The sequence below is a fragment of the Oncorhynchus tshawytscha genome, linkage group LG12 (assembly GCF_018296145.1).
Source record: "Oncorhynchus tshawytscha isolate Ot180627B linkage group LG12, Otsh_v2.0, whole genome shotgun sequence".
NCBI classification, from domain to species: Eukaryota; Metazoa; Chordata; class Actinopteri; order Salmoniformes; family Salmonidae; genus Oncorhynchus; species Oncorhynchus tshawytscha.
The window spans coordinates 68,006,795-68,023,104 of NC_056440.1; the positions used below are offsets into that span (position 1 = coordinate 68,006,795).

The 16,310-nt window shown below is 41.5% G+C and overlaps 1 protein-coding gene across 1 annotated transcript; it reads right to left on the minus strand.

Moving 5' to 3' along the window:
* Positions 1-1,685: 1,685 nt before the first annotated feature.
* On the minus strand, positions 1,686-16,227 carry LOC112264218 (anoctamin-9). Its single transcript, XM_024440782.2, has 24 exons — positions 15,986-16,227; positions 12,690-12,761; positions 12,428-12,550; positions 12,079-12,221; positions 11,935-11,984; positions 11,775-11,833; positions 11,544-11,623; positions 10,302-10,436; positions 10,061-10,154; positions 9,905-9,965; positions 9,718-9,800; positions 9,526-9,630; positions 9,128-9,395; positions 7,422-7,429; positions 7,255-7,391; positions 6,689-6,746; positions 6,466-6,563; positions 6,004-6,203; positions 5,642-5,794; positions 5,396-5,540; positions 4,238-4,360; positions 3,874-3,967; positions 3,404-3,516; positions 1,686-3,263 (listed from the first exon to the last, which is right to left on the minus strand). Exons 1-24 carry the CDS (start codon positions 16,007-16,009, stop codon positions 3,230-3,232), a joined length of 2,460 nt encoding a protein of 819 aa, XP_024296550.1. The 5' UTR covers positions 16,010-16,227; the 3' UTR covers positions 1,686-3,229.
* Between the last annotated feature and the right edge of the window lie 83 nt (positions 16,228-16,310).

Genomic DNA, 16,310 nt, shown 5'->3' on the forward strand with positions numbered 1-16,310 from the left:
AAGGTTGCTCGATCAAATCCCTGAGCTGACAAGGTAAAAATCTGTCATTCTTCCCCTGAACAAGGCAGTTAACGCACTGTTCCTAGGCTGTCATTATAAATAAGAATTTGTTCTTGACTTGCCTAGTTAAATAAAAAAAGAATATAATAATAATGGTTACTAATCGTAAACGTTCCCTGCCTCTGAAATTCACTCTCCCTTGTCTCATTCATGACTAAGAAACAATTTGTAATAATGACGCCTAAATAAAGTGCTGAATATGGAAACAGAGTTTACAGTACTACCCAGTATGACCTCTGACCCATTGATGTATGTCTGAGTGAAGCATAGAAGAGTTGGAGGTGTCTGATACAGGGAGTTAACCCAACTCTGAGACCACTGCACACACAGGTCATTACTTCTCTGCATTATTCATCTACGTGGGCTAGCTCCGACTGTTAGGTTACAGTATGTGAGGTGTTAGGTTACAGTATGTGAGTTGAATTGCTTCTCATAAGTAATAGTTTAATTTAAATGATTTGGCATGATACATGATTGCATTCTAAAGATACAATCCAATTCAAGGGAACTTCTGTTTTCACTTTTTTACTTGGTAATTTGAATTACATGCACATAGTACGGAGTTTCCTCTGAAGCATTCACACCCTCACTCCCTGTACTCTGCCTTTTCTTGTGGGAGGAATTGTTCTCATTGGCGGCAGGCCAAACAGGGCGTGTTTAAGTTTACAGATACTGTTCCTCAGTCTGGCAGCACACTATGAGGTATGAACTGTGGTGAGAGGGTAAGGTTCTCCGGGAAGTCATGGGAAATGGTGGGGGAGTAAAAGGACCAGCCGAAGAGCAAAGACACAGGCTAACAACCCTCTTTATAAAGGGAATGGAGAAAGCCTTGGAATGCAGACAGTAGGATCTGGCTTGGTTTTTATCTCCTCTGAGATCAGAGTCAGCAGAGAGAGACCAGAGAGAGTCAGCAGAGAGGGGGCTTAGAGAGTTTTCGTGAGAAACAAAAGTTAAGAATAGAGAAAGGAAGATTGTGATGAACTGTTCAACCATGAGTTAGTCTGATATGTCCACACAAACATGCCGTTTTTAAAATAAGAACAAAAGTATTTTATATGCTGTGTTACGTTAGTATTTCTGCAACCTCACTGAATGCATTCCAGATATGAAGTGAACCCACTAAGAGGATTTATGTTATTGGAACACTGAGAATATTTTTGGTTTAACTCTAATAGAGGGGAGGAACTCTCAATGAAATGACAGGCCAGGGGACATGGATAGAATAGTTTTATCTACAATAAAATGACATGTAGTTAGGAACTGCTTTTAGTAGACCATGTAGATGAGCCCTTTCATTTTCCTTCACCAAAACTGTTTACACAAGGTAGGTTATGTAGTTTAGTGCTGTATATAACTTTGGGCTGTAGGAGAGAAGACCACTCTGCCCTCTTGTGGTATACAGACATTATGGTCAAAGAGGGTTATTTCATAGCAACCGTCTAATTGACCAATTGTCTCTATAACAGCTCTCTCTTTATTTTATTTACCTGACCTAATGTAAAAAAGTATTTTGTTGTTGATCAGGCTTAACTTGTTAGAGAAATAGACCGGGTGTGGTCCAGCAAATGGCAGTTAATTGTGTCTACTTAGCTTACAAAAAAAAAGTCCTAAAGTACACATTCAGCTGAGAGTAAAATTACTGCAAGCTTTAATCTTTGTCCCGTCTGTCCATCAAAAGTGAGAAGCAAAAGGACAAAATTACAATGCACTTTCACGCAGGTGATAGACTGATGAGCAAAACCCTGTCACATACTTTATGTACAATGTACAGTAAAAAAAACAACTCAAAATGTACACCTTTCCAACAACAATACAATATCCATAGGTATTGGGCCAAGTCATTTCTGAATGATACTTAAATGTTTTTACAAAAACGCTTGCTCATACACACAACATGAAGCAACCCTATGTTTGAATTTAAAAAGCGATAACACAATTTTCCAGAATATCATTTCAAATAAAGAATTAATGCAGTGGATTAAAAGTTAAGAGATGCATAATTATATAACAAAGATATTAATATTTCAAAGATAAATTACATTATTCACACTTTGTGATTCTTTATGTTGAGAGAACATTGAGGTTACTAAAAGCATGTAAACAGGAAACATCAGTACAGTATTTGCAAAACAGGTTGTTACATCCTTACCAAAAATAAAACTACCTCAGTTCTTTGTAAAATATTAATATTGGCCAGAGTAAGGGAGTCAATACATTTCAACTCAGGTTTTCCATTTGTATAGCACATAGTTTGTGAAACAAAATTAACCCAAACTCTGTTACTGTATAGGTATCCCTGCTAGGTTAACCTAATGTAGCAGGCATAAAATAAATCTACACACTGAAGAAGGCTGCAAAGTTGAAAAGCCTGTACGCTATCCCTGATAACAGTCAAAACATGTTTGGTGTACGGACCCATCACACCTTCTTATTTATCTGAATTCACACGTTTTATACACCAACCAAAATTCTGAGAGACTGCGATGGTCCCCTTTTGATTAGGAAAAATAAATGCCTGAAACTAGATCCCCTACATACTGGTCTTGACGAGAAGAAGAAGAAAAAACGTTATCTTCTGCACTGTTCAACCAATCCGGTAAATGTGGAGGAGGAGTTAAGATGAAGTGTCGCCTTGTTAACGTCCAAAAGCGGAAGTTGCGTCACAGGCTCTCTTTCCATTTCCCCTGAAAACCGGAACATCTGGTTGTTGGGGACTCGGCTGAGGCTACTGCTGGGTCATCGGTCATTCAAGAAAATACAATGTTATATGGACCTCTTCTTATGAACCCCAGTTGTGGTTTGGCGTCTGGTATCTGGGGTTAGTCTGTCAGTATATTGCTTCATTTATATTGGGGTACACTTGCTTATATGTGAAATACAGTTTGGAGCCGTTTAATCCTCGTAGAAACTTGTCGCCCCGATCGGCTATCAAGATACCCTCGCATGCGCCACGGGTGGCCATTAATCACACAGGTATAAACAGTGCGTTGGCCATGTGGAAGAAAGCGCAGAGGTGTTGGGAGATGGTGCTGTCCTACCTCTCATAACGCGCTAACTATTCTGTAAGATGCTGATCTCAGGTCAGTGCAGAGAGCATCACTTTTAATGTGTCTTTTTCAAGGCTTCAAAGTCATGTGTCATGCCTCAGGATGTCCCTCCGTTGTGGTCATCACACATCTGTGGACTGGCTGTACTTCATATCCCTGTCAACACAGACAATATTCGTTTTAATCCGATCATGGAAATCACTATGGTGATAATATGTTCCATGCAGATGAAGTACGTCAACACTTAATCATACAAGGAATATTGTGGTAGTCTATAGCCATATGTTTTAACTCACTGCAGTTCCTCTTTGAGCCTACTGAGTTTATCCTTCAGTCTGTCATTCTTCACCAGCATGGGGGAGTCAGGCACAAACCAGGCAGCAATGCATTTAAAGATGACCACTACATGCTACAGATAGAGGTGAAAGACAGACAGGCTTGTTCAATCATATCCATGATATTTGGTATTGCTCAATGGCCATTTGGAATTGCAAGGATAAGGTTTTGACAAAACCCTAAACTCATCTTTTTAGCTTGACCTTTAACAAGTGATTTTATAGTTTTAGACATCCTTTGCTTTTGCATCTTTAGTTTTATTGTAAAGTGTCACAATTTTAAATAATGTTTGATTGGATCATGGGTGCAGAGCTCAATTAAAATCAATAACATGGAATTCAGTGATTCCTGATGTGCCAAAACTAAACTGAAAATAATGTAAGTAGTTTGACATAAATACACATATTCACAGATGCCAAGAAAGACATACCTCAAATAGGACGACGAAGGCAAAGCGTACAGCCATGATGAGCCAGAACTGGGAGGTGAGGCTGTAGTCAACATCATTTCTGTAGTCTTTATAGCTGGGAACACACACCAGTTTCACCATCAACAATCACTCTCAACAACTACTGGTATCAATGGACTGGGGTTTTTTTCTGTTTGTGACTGCATAGACTCTAGCTACATGTATGGATGCCTGAGGAGAATTGGTTGCTTTGGTTTCTGATTATTATTCAAACACTTCATTAATATAAACAGTGAAATTCATAGGGTTGAACCAGGGGGGTTGAACCAGGCTTTGGTAAATAGTAGCTTCCGTAGTGACCTAGTTGTGCCTCACAGATGCCCACCTGCATTGTGTAACATTGAAGCCGCTCTCTGTGATCAGTTGACTGGGGAAAAAGTCCTTCCGCACATTCAGGTCTGTTATCTGAGCAGTGGATAGGGTGTCGTTGATATAGCCCTTCATACAGCTATAAGGGGGGGGGAAAAGGGATTATGGTCATATAAAAACAAACCCTTCTCCAACTCATGAGGTTTTATGCAGCTAACCGTTTAGAGAACCGAAAAAGTAATGCCCCATGAATCAACACAAAACATACAATTTAGCAACTAAGCTTAGCTTACAAAATCATAATTGGAAATACATTTCCATATTAATTTGTCTTGGAATTTGGAGATAGAATTAAATTGCGAGGCTTTTTCACAACCAGCTTGAAGGGCAAACAAATAGTCACATGATAACATGGCGAGTCAGTATTATTACAACTTTAGGATGTCCTTGACATCTGCCACCAGTGTTTACCCACAGCATGGTTACTTATGCCAATAAAGACTAAACTAGGGAACTGTTGAACTCTGCCTTTGGAACAGTTTCAATAGAGAGACAGTAGCGAATGTAGTCTTTATTTTTCTCCCCAATTTTCGTGATATCAAAATTGGTAGTTACAGTCTTGTCCTATCGCTGCAACTCTCGTATGGACTTGGGAGAGGCGAAGGTCGAGAGCCATGTATCCTCCGAAACACGACCCTGCCAAGCCGCTCTGCTTCTTGACACACTTCTCGCTTAACCCGGAAGCCAGCCGCACCAATGTGTGGGAGGAAACGCCGTACAACTTGCAACCGCGTCATCGTGCATGCGCCCGGCCCGCCACAGGAGTCGCTAGAGTGTGATGGGACAAGGACATCCCGGCCGGCCAAACCCTCCCCTAACACGTACGATGCTGGGCCAATTGTGCGCCGCCTCATGGGTCTCCCGGTCGCGGCCCGGCTGCGACACAGTCCGGGACCAAACCAGGGTCTGTAGTGGCCCCTCAATCACTGCAATGCAGTGCCTTAGACCACTGCGCCACTCAGGAGGCTCGAATGTAGTCTATCAGATGACATTATCTACATTATTACTATGGCATTCATTGTTTTAAGAGTCCAGACCATGTGTGAGAGGTCTACTCTACTGTAGGTGCAACTCATGCACCAGTCACTGCACAATGTGCTACAGTAGAACTTACTGTACATTTTCTTCTCCATTGGCACAGGGTCCGTAGTGATAGCGATAGACCAGCCGAGGGATGAAGTCTGAGGACACCCCAATGACTAGCCCATTGGCAATGACAGCCAGAACACCAATAGCTTCTAGAACTTTGATCCATATACCTGAGAAATCATATTATGGGATGAGCATACAAGCCCCAACAAAAACATGGTAAGGAGTTTACCAGAGAAGCACAAGCTTTTGCATATACTGTTTAACTCACCAATATTATTGGTTTTCTTGGGGACTAATCTGCGTTCCAAGCTGACCATCTTGATGGCATCCAGACGGATCTCAAAGATATTGTTGATGAGGGCCAGTAGAGGGGCCAGAGGGAAGGCCGCCACAAAGATGGTGGTGAAACTGAACTGAAGAACTGCATGAGAAGAGTGTAATAACACAACAGAGATTTAATATTCAACACAGGGGATTGGGAAGTCAATAAAAACAACTGGGCAGAAACATTGAACATAAAAGAAACAATGAATCACAGTGTAAGAGAGAGATAGAATCACTTCGGTGAAAAAAATAAAGACTTTGGACTGAGACATCCATGGAAGGTAGTGACTTGTTAATGTGACGTACCCATTTCCAGAAACTCATTGAAGAGACTGAAAAAGTTTACGTCATTCAGATCGTAGTTGCGCAGCCAATCATGCAGCTTGCAGATATCACATGGGTCATGGCCCCTCCTCTCCTCTTCGCGACATGCATTTTTGTAGCAGTCGCCACACTTCCTCTCCAGCTTCTTAGTTGTAGTCCTTTTGAAGTAACTCTTGAACCAGCTGCACAACAACATAGGACAACCTAAAGTGAGAAAGTATGATGCTCTACTTTGGATGTCCAATTTGGTTAATTAGAAGGAATTCAATTCATTAACTAGAATTCATATTTACATGGGGTTTTATCATCTGACTGACAGTCAAACGTTTATTTGAATTACCAAAAGCTTACTCAACACATCAAAGGGCTTATTCAACCTATTTATTTCCTCAGAATGTATCTATGTTAAGCAGGTAGAAAACCATAGCTATATATTGTACTTACGGCACAATAAACTCAAAGATGTTATTCAGTGTCTGTTTGAGCACCATGATGACGGCCATTTGAATGAAGAGGTCAGTGAGGCAGCCACTGGGATGACACTGACAAGGACAGGAAAAGGCAGATATGGCAACAGTCTAAAGACAATCCAAACCATTCAACCATGTCATAATCCCATGTTAAGTAATACTTAAAAATATATATATAATAGTGATGAGCTACCCACCTCCTCCAATCTCCATTTACCAAAAATACGAACATAGCTGCCTGGGCGGCCATTTATCCTATGCACGAGAACAACGTGTTAGATTCATTAAATGTAAGCACATATGCATAAACATTTCAAATACTTACACATTTATGGTTCAGGACTCAAACATTTCAAGATACATGGACACTTGTGGATACAGAAAGCACCTTCTCCATACAGCTAGGCTGCCCATGACAGCTGACACAGAGCAGTACTTTACCAACAGTTTTCCCCTTGGTTTTAGGCTAGTCTGCAATCTTTTATTTATTTGATTTAACTAGGCAAGTCAGTTAAGAAAAAAATCTTATTTACAATGACGGCCTACCCCGGCTAAACCCTAACCCGGATGACGCTGGGCGCCGCCCTATGGGACTCCCAATCACGGCCGGTTGTGATACAGCATGGGATCAAACCAGGTTTTGTAGTGACACCTCTAGCACTGAGATGTAGTGCCTTAGACCGCTGTGCCACTCGGGAGCCCCATGTACCGTCAGCCCGATCAAATATTAATACTACACACACACACACGTTGCACTCAGTACCTGCCCAGGAAAAATGCCACATATACAAGCGAGGAGAAGAGGGTGAAGAACTGGAAGGTAAACATCTTGACAGTGAAGCTCCTCTCAGTGGCTGCACGCGACTGTGTCTTCTCTGCAGGCAAAAGCAGCAACATTAGCTAAGTGAGTCAGTGAAAGAAGTTAAGTACAATTCCATCTGACAGAATGACAGTGATGAACATGTACAGTTGAAGTTGGAAGTTTACATACACTTAGGTTGGAGTCATTCAAACTTATTTTTCATCCACTCCACAAATTTCTTGTTAACAAACTATAGTTTTGGCAAGTCGGTTTGGACATCTACTATGTGCATGACACAAGTCATTTTTCCAATAATTGTTTAGACAGATTATTTCACTCATAATTCACTGTATCACAATTCCAGTGGGTCAGAAGTTTACATACACTAAGTTGACTGTGCCTTTAAACAGATTGGAAAACTACTGAAAATTATGTCATGGCTTTTGAAGCTTGTGATAGGCTAATTGACATAATTTGAGTCAATTGGAGGTATACCTGTGGATGTATTTCAAGGCCTACCTTCAAACTCAGTGCTTCTTTGCTTGACATCAGGAAAAGCAAAATAAATCAGCCAAGCCAAAATTGTAGACCTTCACAAGGCTGGTTCATTCTTGGGAGCAATTTCCAAACGCCTGAAGGTACCACGTTCATCTGTACAAACAATAGTACGCAAGTACAAACACCGTGGGACCACACAGCCATCATACCGCTCAGGAAGGAGACGCGTTCTGCCTCCTAGAGATGAACGTACTTTGGTGCTAAAAGTACAAATCAATCCCAGAACAACAGCAAAGAACCTTGTGAAGATGCTGGAGGAAACGGGTACAAATGTATCTATATCCACAGTAAAATTTGTCCTATATCGTCATAATCTGAAAGGCCGCTCAGCAAAGCCCTGCTCCAAAACCGCCATAAAAAAGCCAGACTACGGTTTGCAACTGCACATGGGACAAAGATTGTACTTTTTGGAGAAATGTCCTCTGGTCTGATGAAACAGAAATAGAACCGTTTGGCCATAATGACCATCATTATGTTTGGAGGAAAAAGGGGGAGGTTTGCAAGCTGAAGATAACCTTCCCAACCGTGAAGAAAGGGGGTGGCAGCATCATGTTATGGGGGTGCTTTGCTGCAGGAGGGACTGGTACACTTCACAAAATAGATGGCATCATGACAGGAAAATGATGTGGATATATTGAAGCAACATCTCATGACATCAGTCAGGAAGTTAAAGCTTGCTCGCAAATGGGTCTTCCAAATGGACAATGACCCAAAGCATACTTCCAAATTTGTGACAAAATGGCTTAAGGACAACAAAGTCAAAGTATTGGCCATCACAAAGGCCTGACCCCAATCCTATAGAAAATTTGTGGGCAGAACTGAGAAAGTGTTTGCAAGCAAGGAGGCCTACAAACCTGACTCAGTTACATCAGCTCTGTCAGGAGGAATGTGCCAAAATTCATCCAACTTATTGTGGGAAGCTTGTGGAAGGCTATCTGAAACACTTGACCGAAGTTAAACAATTTAAAGGCAATGCTACCAAATACTAATTGAGTGCATGTAAACTTCTGACCCACTGGGAATGTGATGAAAGAAATAAAAGCTGAAATAAATCACTCTATTATTCTGACATTTCACATTCTTAAAATAAAGTGGAGATCCTAACTGACCTAATACAAGGAATGTTTACTAGGATTAAATGTCAGAAATTGTGAAAAACTGAGTTCAAATGTATTTGGCTAAGGTGTATGTAAACTTTCATCTTCAACTGTACATGTTTGATTGTAAATGAAAATGTTCAATATAAACATATGTTTTACATATACAGCTTACATACAGCTTGAAGGCCACAGCCTTGTTGACCTATCCGGGTAAGAGAGGAGAAGAGTTAGCGACTGTGCAGGTCTACATGACTTAGAGGGGTTGCTGGTTGAACTTACTCTGGTCATAACTTGCATGGTGAAGTAGTGTAGTACAGCACCCAGCATTACTGCTACAGTGTTGGCATGGTCCCTTACAAACTCCCATGTTCCCTCTGACAACAGCACAGCAGCAACCACACGGAACACCACCAGAGCCTGGGTTAGCCCGATGATCAGAATCAACTGGTAAAAGAACACACACACACAGTGAGAGGACAACAATGACTGAACCGGAGCTAAACACAGGTATAGACCAGGATGAAAATTGCTACGTTTGTTTCAATATGGTACTGAGTGACTGACTGGGACTGACCATGAGAGTGACCAGCACCAGAACTAGAGTGCTGCGCAGATAAGAATGGCAAAACTCTTTGGGATGGCAGTCTGGATCATTGACTACTCCCAGGATGAGATCCTCCTGCAGGCCAGATGGAACAATATTCAGGATTTTACCACATGTAAATCCAGACATATAATGGTTTCCTAAGCCTAAGTGAAGCCATACCTCTTCCTCACACCAGTCAAATACTTTCCATTTAGACACAAACGTTGCTTTGTGTCTCTTCCACAGCTCCAGAAAAATGGTAGCTGGAAAAATAAGAAGGGCATGAGTCATAACAATGTCTAGATTTATCTGAATTAAAAATGTATTGGGTGGAAAGAATCAGTTTTATCCTGTGTGAGAGACTTACCCCAGACTGCCATGAACATAGCAAAGGCCACCGTCCCCTCATTGTCAAACAGAGGACTCACCTGCACACAAGACACATTTTGAACATACAAACTTTATTAACTATTTTTTAAATAGTAAAGTTTGAAATGCAGTATGGTAGAATGACATGAGTTACCTTGGCATAGGTACAGGTGTCACGCAGCTGCCATACTTGACACCACTTGTCACACCTCGGGCACATAACAGTGTCAGACTCACAGACCTCCTTTCTGTAATATGAAGACACACAATGCACCTTCAGAAACACATGAGTTTTAAAGAGGAGCAACGCCATGTAACCAATTTTTTATTCCTACTAAAATGTCAGCACCAATCAGCTTAATAAAGAATTTGGCTCAGTGGGCCAGTCAACTCACATGAGGGGGCTGGTGTTGAAGAAAGCCAGTGCATACAGGAACACAATCACACCCAGAATGGCTGCAGGGACCAGCAGGATGGTATACCAGCCCAACCACAGGTAATACAGAGCCACCTTCTCTCCAAAGTAACTCCTGACAGACATAGATACATTTCAGTTTGCATGTTCAAATTCAAACCAGGAAAAGGATATTCCTTTTCAGTTAACACCCCTTACTAGGTTTCCAGGGGGGATAAAAATAAATATTTAATTAACATGTAGTTTATCTTGATAATTTCCCTTTCACATGACTGAGGTAAATGACATGTTGTATTGCTATTTGCATGCTGTATATTTAAGCAATAAGGCATGAGGGGGTGTGGTATATGGCCAATATACCATAGCTAAGGGCTGTTCTTAGCTGGTTTAAACTAAGCTTGATGATGAGTTGGTTATTTGAATCGGCTGTGTGGTGCTAGGGAAAAAAAACAAAACGAGCACCCAGGGGCAGGCCCAGGACCGAGTTTGTGAAATCCTGCTTTAGGTAAGCACATTACGTTTAGCTGCATCGGCAAACCCAAAGTTCTGTGTGGCTATAACCACTAGCTGGCATACTTCTTGGTAACAGAGTTAATTGCTTTGAAGGAGAGAGAGATAGGCCTTTTCTTCATTGGGCAAAAGTCTGTTCTCCACCCTCTCTCCCCAGTCCTCTCTCCTCGTTGACCTGGAAACCAATAAGTGGTCAAGGAGAGCGACAATTTTTTGTAGGCAAACTGAAGATGGTCCTCCCTTCCTCGATAGCCTCCTTTTGTAATGGAAGCACAAATGAATCCTACATGATTCCTTTGCGGAAGAGTTTTAATCTTCCACACCCACTTTGAAATCAGCTATTTTCTTGAAGGAGAAAAGCATACAAACATTTCATAACAATATTCTATTGATCATTTATCTACAACATGTCTTGCACAACTAGCTAGCTACATTTGTTTTTATCACTGTATACATTTACTTGGGGATTCCACCATGTAAACGTAATTTTTGTCAATGTGCTATTGGACAATGAGTCTCATTAATTACAAGCACAATTTTGTCAACTTTTCCCCTTCTCGACGTGTCTCCTTGATTACCTATGACCTTTTTCAAAAGGAGGCCAGAGAGGATGGAGGTGAGAGGATGCAAGAGTTGAGTAAATCCAATTGAGGAAAGGCCACTGTGAAACCAAAAGACACAGAAACACAGCTGGATATATAGAAGGTCTTACCTGACATCATCGACAGGCTGGGTCGTACAGAGAGCAGACCATCGTGCCCACTTTTGTTTCAACACCTTTTGCTTGTTCCTCTATAAAAATAGAAAGAGGCTCATACTGTAGACGTATTTCACATCAATGAATTTCATATGGGCTACTTACGATCATACAAGACAAACAGCTACAATGCCCCTCAAAATTGAACAAGTAATCAGGTATACAAATAATGATGTTTTTTTTAACCTCATGCAGGCAGAACGCGGCCTCAAAGACACCCTTCTCCTGGAGCTCTCTGAGGTTCTCTGTTGTGTTTAAATTAAAAAGAGGGTTAGGAGTGCAGAACAATTGAAGTCAGGGACAAATATGTTGCTAAAGAGATCAATGGAGGGAGCACTTCACATACCTCCTGTGTTGATATGGGTGTGGTGTAGGATGTAATGCACTACTCTGATTCTGAAAGAAAAACAGGAACAAGGTAAGAGGACATGTTGGAAGTTAACGTTATTTGCATATGGAATGGCAAGAGTGAGAGTTCAATGCATCTCACCTGGTTGAGTGAGGAACCCTGCCACATTTCCGGTCGCCGCTCCAGTTGCAAGAATCAGACACCTTAAGTAGGTACCTGTACTTGTCAAAGATCTCCTTCGGGGCCCGGACACCATAAAACACCTTGTCAACATGAACGATTTTCTGACACAAAAAGGCAAAGTTCATGATGAGCATTGAACCAGGTTCATTTTAGGAGGATTGGCCATGATGTTACAGTATAAATGTCACACATTCTCTACAGTTGTACACATCCCAATAAAATATTGTACACAACCCAATAAAGTAACATTGCCTCAACATCACTCCATATGGAATTTAAATGTGATTTAATCAAGTAACAAACTCACTGTTACTTTCATGTTTTTCTTCCTCAGGTGGTCAATAAAAGCCACCTGCTTCAGAAACCTTGGGTGATCCTGGTCCTCAACTTTATCAGCAACTAGAACATAATCATATGTCCTCTGCTGGTGCTATGGGAGACATACAAGCTTTTCTGTATTCTAGGGACTGTGTCATACAAACAGCTTGAATAATTATCACCTGTATGACTATGTATGTCTCTAAGATGAATGCAGTGAAATTAATAGATGGTGTGTTGTGCGGTCTCACCAGAATTGGGAGTAATGCCTCCATGGTATTGTCAAAGCCATCCGTGTTTCTCTCCTGCAGCTCAATACCATCCTAAAACACAGGGTAACAAAGAGGGACAATTTGACATCTCTCTTGTGATACAAGGGCTGGCCCTCCTCCCCACCTCACTGAAGTGGTCTGCCAGGCATGTGCCAGTCAACATGGACCACAAGGAACCTCTCAGCTAACATAATGGTCAATGATATGCCTTCATTCACTATAGCCAAATTGTCATTGTGGCTTCACTATCCTGTGTCGAAAAAAGGGACTCTAGGCAAATTCCTTTTTACAGTTACAGTCCATGAGATGTCAATAACACACATCTCTAAGCAAAGGGGTAAAACAAATAAAGGCAACTGGGCCATCCCTCTTGCCATCTCTGTTGTTATGCAGGTTTCTCTCTAAAGCCTGTCAGTCTTTCACTTTCATTCTTCCAGACTCCCACAGGATTTTCCAGATTACATGCTCCAACACGCCCGTCAGTGAAAATATCCCATAGACTGCTCCTCATACTCAGTGGGTGGGAGTTCTATGCTCTGCTATGTCTCGAGAAATATGATCCAATCTTGACTGATTGGATTTTGGAGGTGTGCCACTATTACCCTCTTTAGTGCAGTTTGCATAAGATTTAATGAGATAACCTGTTTCACCAGGAGCACAGCCAAGAAGACCAGGCAAACGTTGAAAGGAGGCTGGCTCTGATGTAGGGTACTGTGTAGTGGATATGGCATGGGTTGCCAGAGGAATGGTGTCATACATCAGGCCTCAGCATCACATAAATCATAGACACTCTTCAGAGAAACATGGTCCAAGGTAAAAAGCTGACCTGACAATTTCTCAAAGATCTGCATGCTTTAGATGAGGTGAAGTTATGCTTTAAAACACAAAAGGCCAGATAAACGACCTTTAAATCTGTGAAATATTTTAAGTTGGTCTGGGATTTTTTTTATCATTAATTTATTTAGCTGCTGCAATGAATCTAGCCTATACAGTGCCTTCGGAAAGTATTCAGACCACTTGACTTTTTCCACATTTTGTTACGTTACAGCCCTGTTCTAAAATGGATTAAATAAAAACAATTCCTCAGCAATCTACATACAATACCCCATAACGACAAAGGTTTTTAGAATTCTTTGCTAATTTATTAAAACATTTGAACAGAAATACCTCATTTACATAAGTATTCAAACCCTTTGCTATGAGACTCGAAATTGAGATCAGGTATATCCTGTTTCCATTGATCATCCTTGAGATGTTTCTACAACTTGGAGTCCACCTGTGGTAAATTCAATTGACTGGACATGATTTGGAAAGGTACACACTTGTCTATAAGGTCCCACAGTTGACAGTGCATGTCAGAGCAAAAACCAAGCCATGAGGACGAAGGGATTGTCTGTAGAGCTCCGAGACAGGATTGTGTCGAGGCGCAGATCTGGGGAAGGGTACCAAAAAATGTCTGCAACATTGAAGGTCCCCAAGCACACAATGACCTCCATCATTCTTAAATGGAAGACGTTTGGAACCACCAAGACTTGGGGGGAGAAGGGCCTTGGTCAGGGAGGTGACTAAGAAGCCGATGGTCACTCTGACAGAGCTCTAGAGTTCCTCTGTGGAGATGGGAGAACCTTCCAGAAGGACAACCATCTCTGCAGCACTCCACCAATCAGGCCTTTACGATAGAGTGGCCAGAAGAAAACCACTCCTCAGTAAAAGGCACATGACAGCCTGCTTGGAGTTACCCAAAAGGCACCTAAAGACTCTCACCCCATGAGAAACAAGATTCTCTGGTCTCTTTGGCCTAAATGCCAAGGGTCACGTCTGGAGGAAACCTGGCACCATTCCTACGGTGAAGCATGGGGGTGGCAGCATCATGCATGTAAATAGCCCATCCAACTACCTCATCCCCATATTGTTATTTTATTTTGCTCCTTTGCACCCCAGTTCCTCTACTTGCACATTAATCTTCTGCACATCTATCACTCGTGTTTAATTGCTAAATTGTAATTACTTCGCCACTACGGCCTATTTATTGCCTTACCTCCCTAATTTGCACACACGGTATCTAGATTTTTTTTCTATTGTGTTACTGACTGTACATTTGTTTATTCCATGTGTAACTCTGTTTTGTTGTTTGTGTTGCACTGCTTTGCTTTATCTTGGCCAGGTTGCAGTTGTAAATGAGAACTTGTTCTCAACAGGCCTACCTGGTTAAATAAAGGTGAAATAAAAATAAAAATGCTATGGGGATGTTTCTCAGCGGCAGGGACTGGGACACAAGTCAGAATCGAGGCAAAGATGAACAAAGCAAAGTACAGCGAGATCCTTGACGAAAACCTGCTCCAAAGCACTCAGGACCTCAGACTGGGGTGAAGGTTCACCTTCCAACATGACAATGACCCTAAGCATACAGCCAAGACAACGCAGGAGTGGCTACGGGACAAGTCTCTGAATGTCCTTGAGTGTCCCAGCCAGAGCCCAGACTTGAACCCGATCTAACATCTCTGGAGAGACCTGAAAATAGCTGTGCAGAAACACACCCCATCCAACCTGACAGAGTTTGAGTGGATCTGCAGAGAAGAATGGGAGAAACTCCCCAAATACAGGTGTACCAAGCTTGCAGCATCATACCCAAGAAGACTCGATGCTGAAACGTAACATAATGTGTAAAAAAAAGTCAAGGGGTCTGCATACTTTTCGAAGGCACTGCACATGGTGAGGCAGAAAATAGTTTCAGGGAACGTCAGCTACAATGAGCTACAGTCATGTGTTCTCAGTCCAAATAAAACACCTGTAATATTTTATTTAACTAGGCAAGTCAGCTAAGAACAAATTCTTATTTACAATGACGGCCTGGGAACAGTGGTTAAACGGCCTTGTTCAGGGGCAGAACAACAGATGTTTACCTTGTCAGCTCAGGGATTTGATCTAGATCTTAGGGTGTGTTTGATGTTTGACCCACATCTAGTTCATAGATAAAGCACTGTAGACAACTTTTGGTACGGTAACATAACACAACTCAGCATACTTGCACACAAACGTATAGATAGATGTCTGATACAGGTTATAGCTATACGGAAATAGATTTTAACCTGCTATGACCGTCACCTCAAAGTATCTAAAAAACAGTTGCATTACCATTATCCATGAGCATAACATTTTAAAAATACATTATTCAGTCCAACAATTTCTATACTCATTCAAAATACTGTAAGCTACATGAAAACATGTTTCCTAAACTGTTTGCAGGTGAGTTGTTTATAAATAATCTTCCTCACCTGCTCTGGATCCATTAAGTACATGTTGCAATACGCTCGTTATTCAAATTGAGCGAATATTGAAAATCCCCATTCACATCTTCTGTCGTTCGAGGGCCGTTGTCTTCATTACTCACGAAACGTTCACCCCTACTTCAGACAGACGGGGAGCTCTAATTATACTAAAAATATATGAAAAACTACTGTACTGAGCTAAAAAAAAAAAAAGTTGACTTCACTTCCGCGTTTCTGAGTCAATTACTTTCAGGTAGGTAGCGTCATGCTTCTCAAACGGTGAGGCGCTGATATTGAGCGCTTCGGGTGGATTTGTAATGCGGCCATCTGG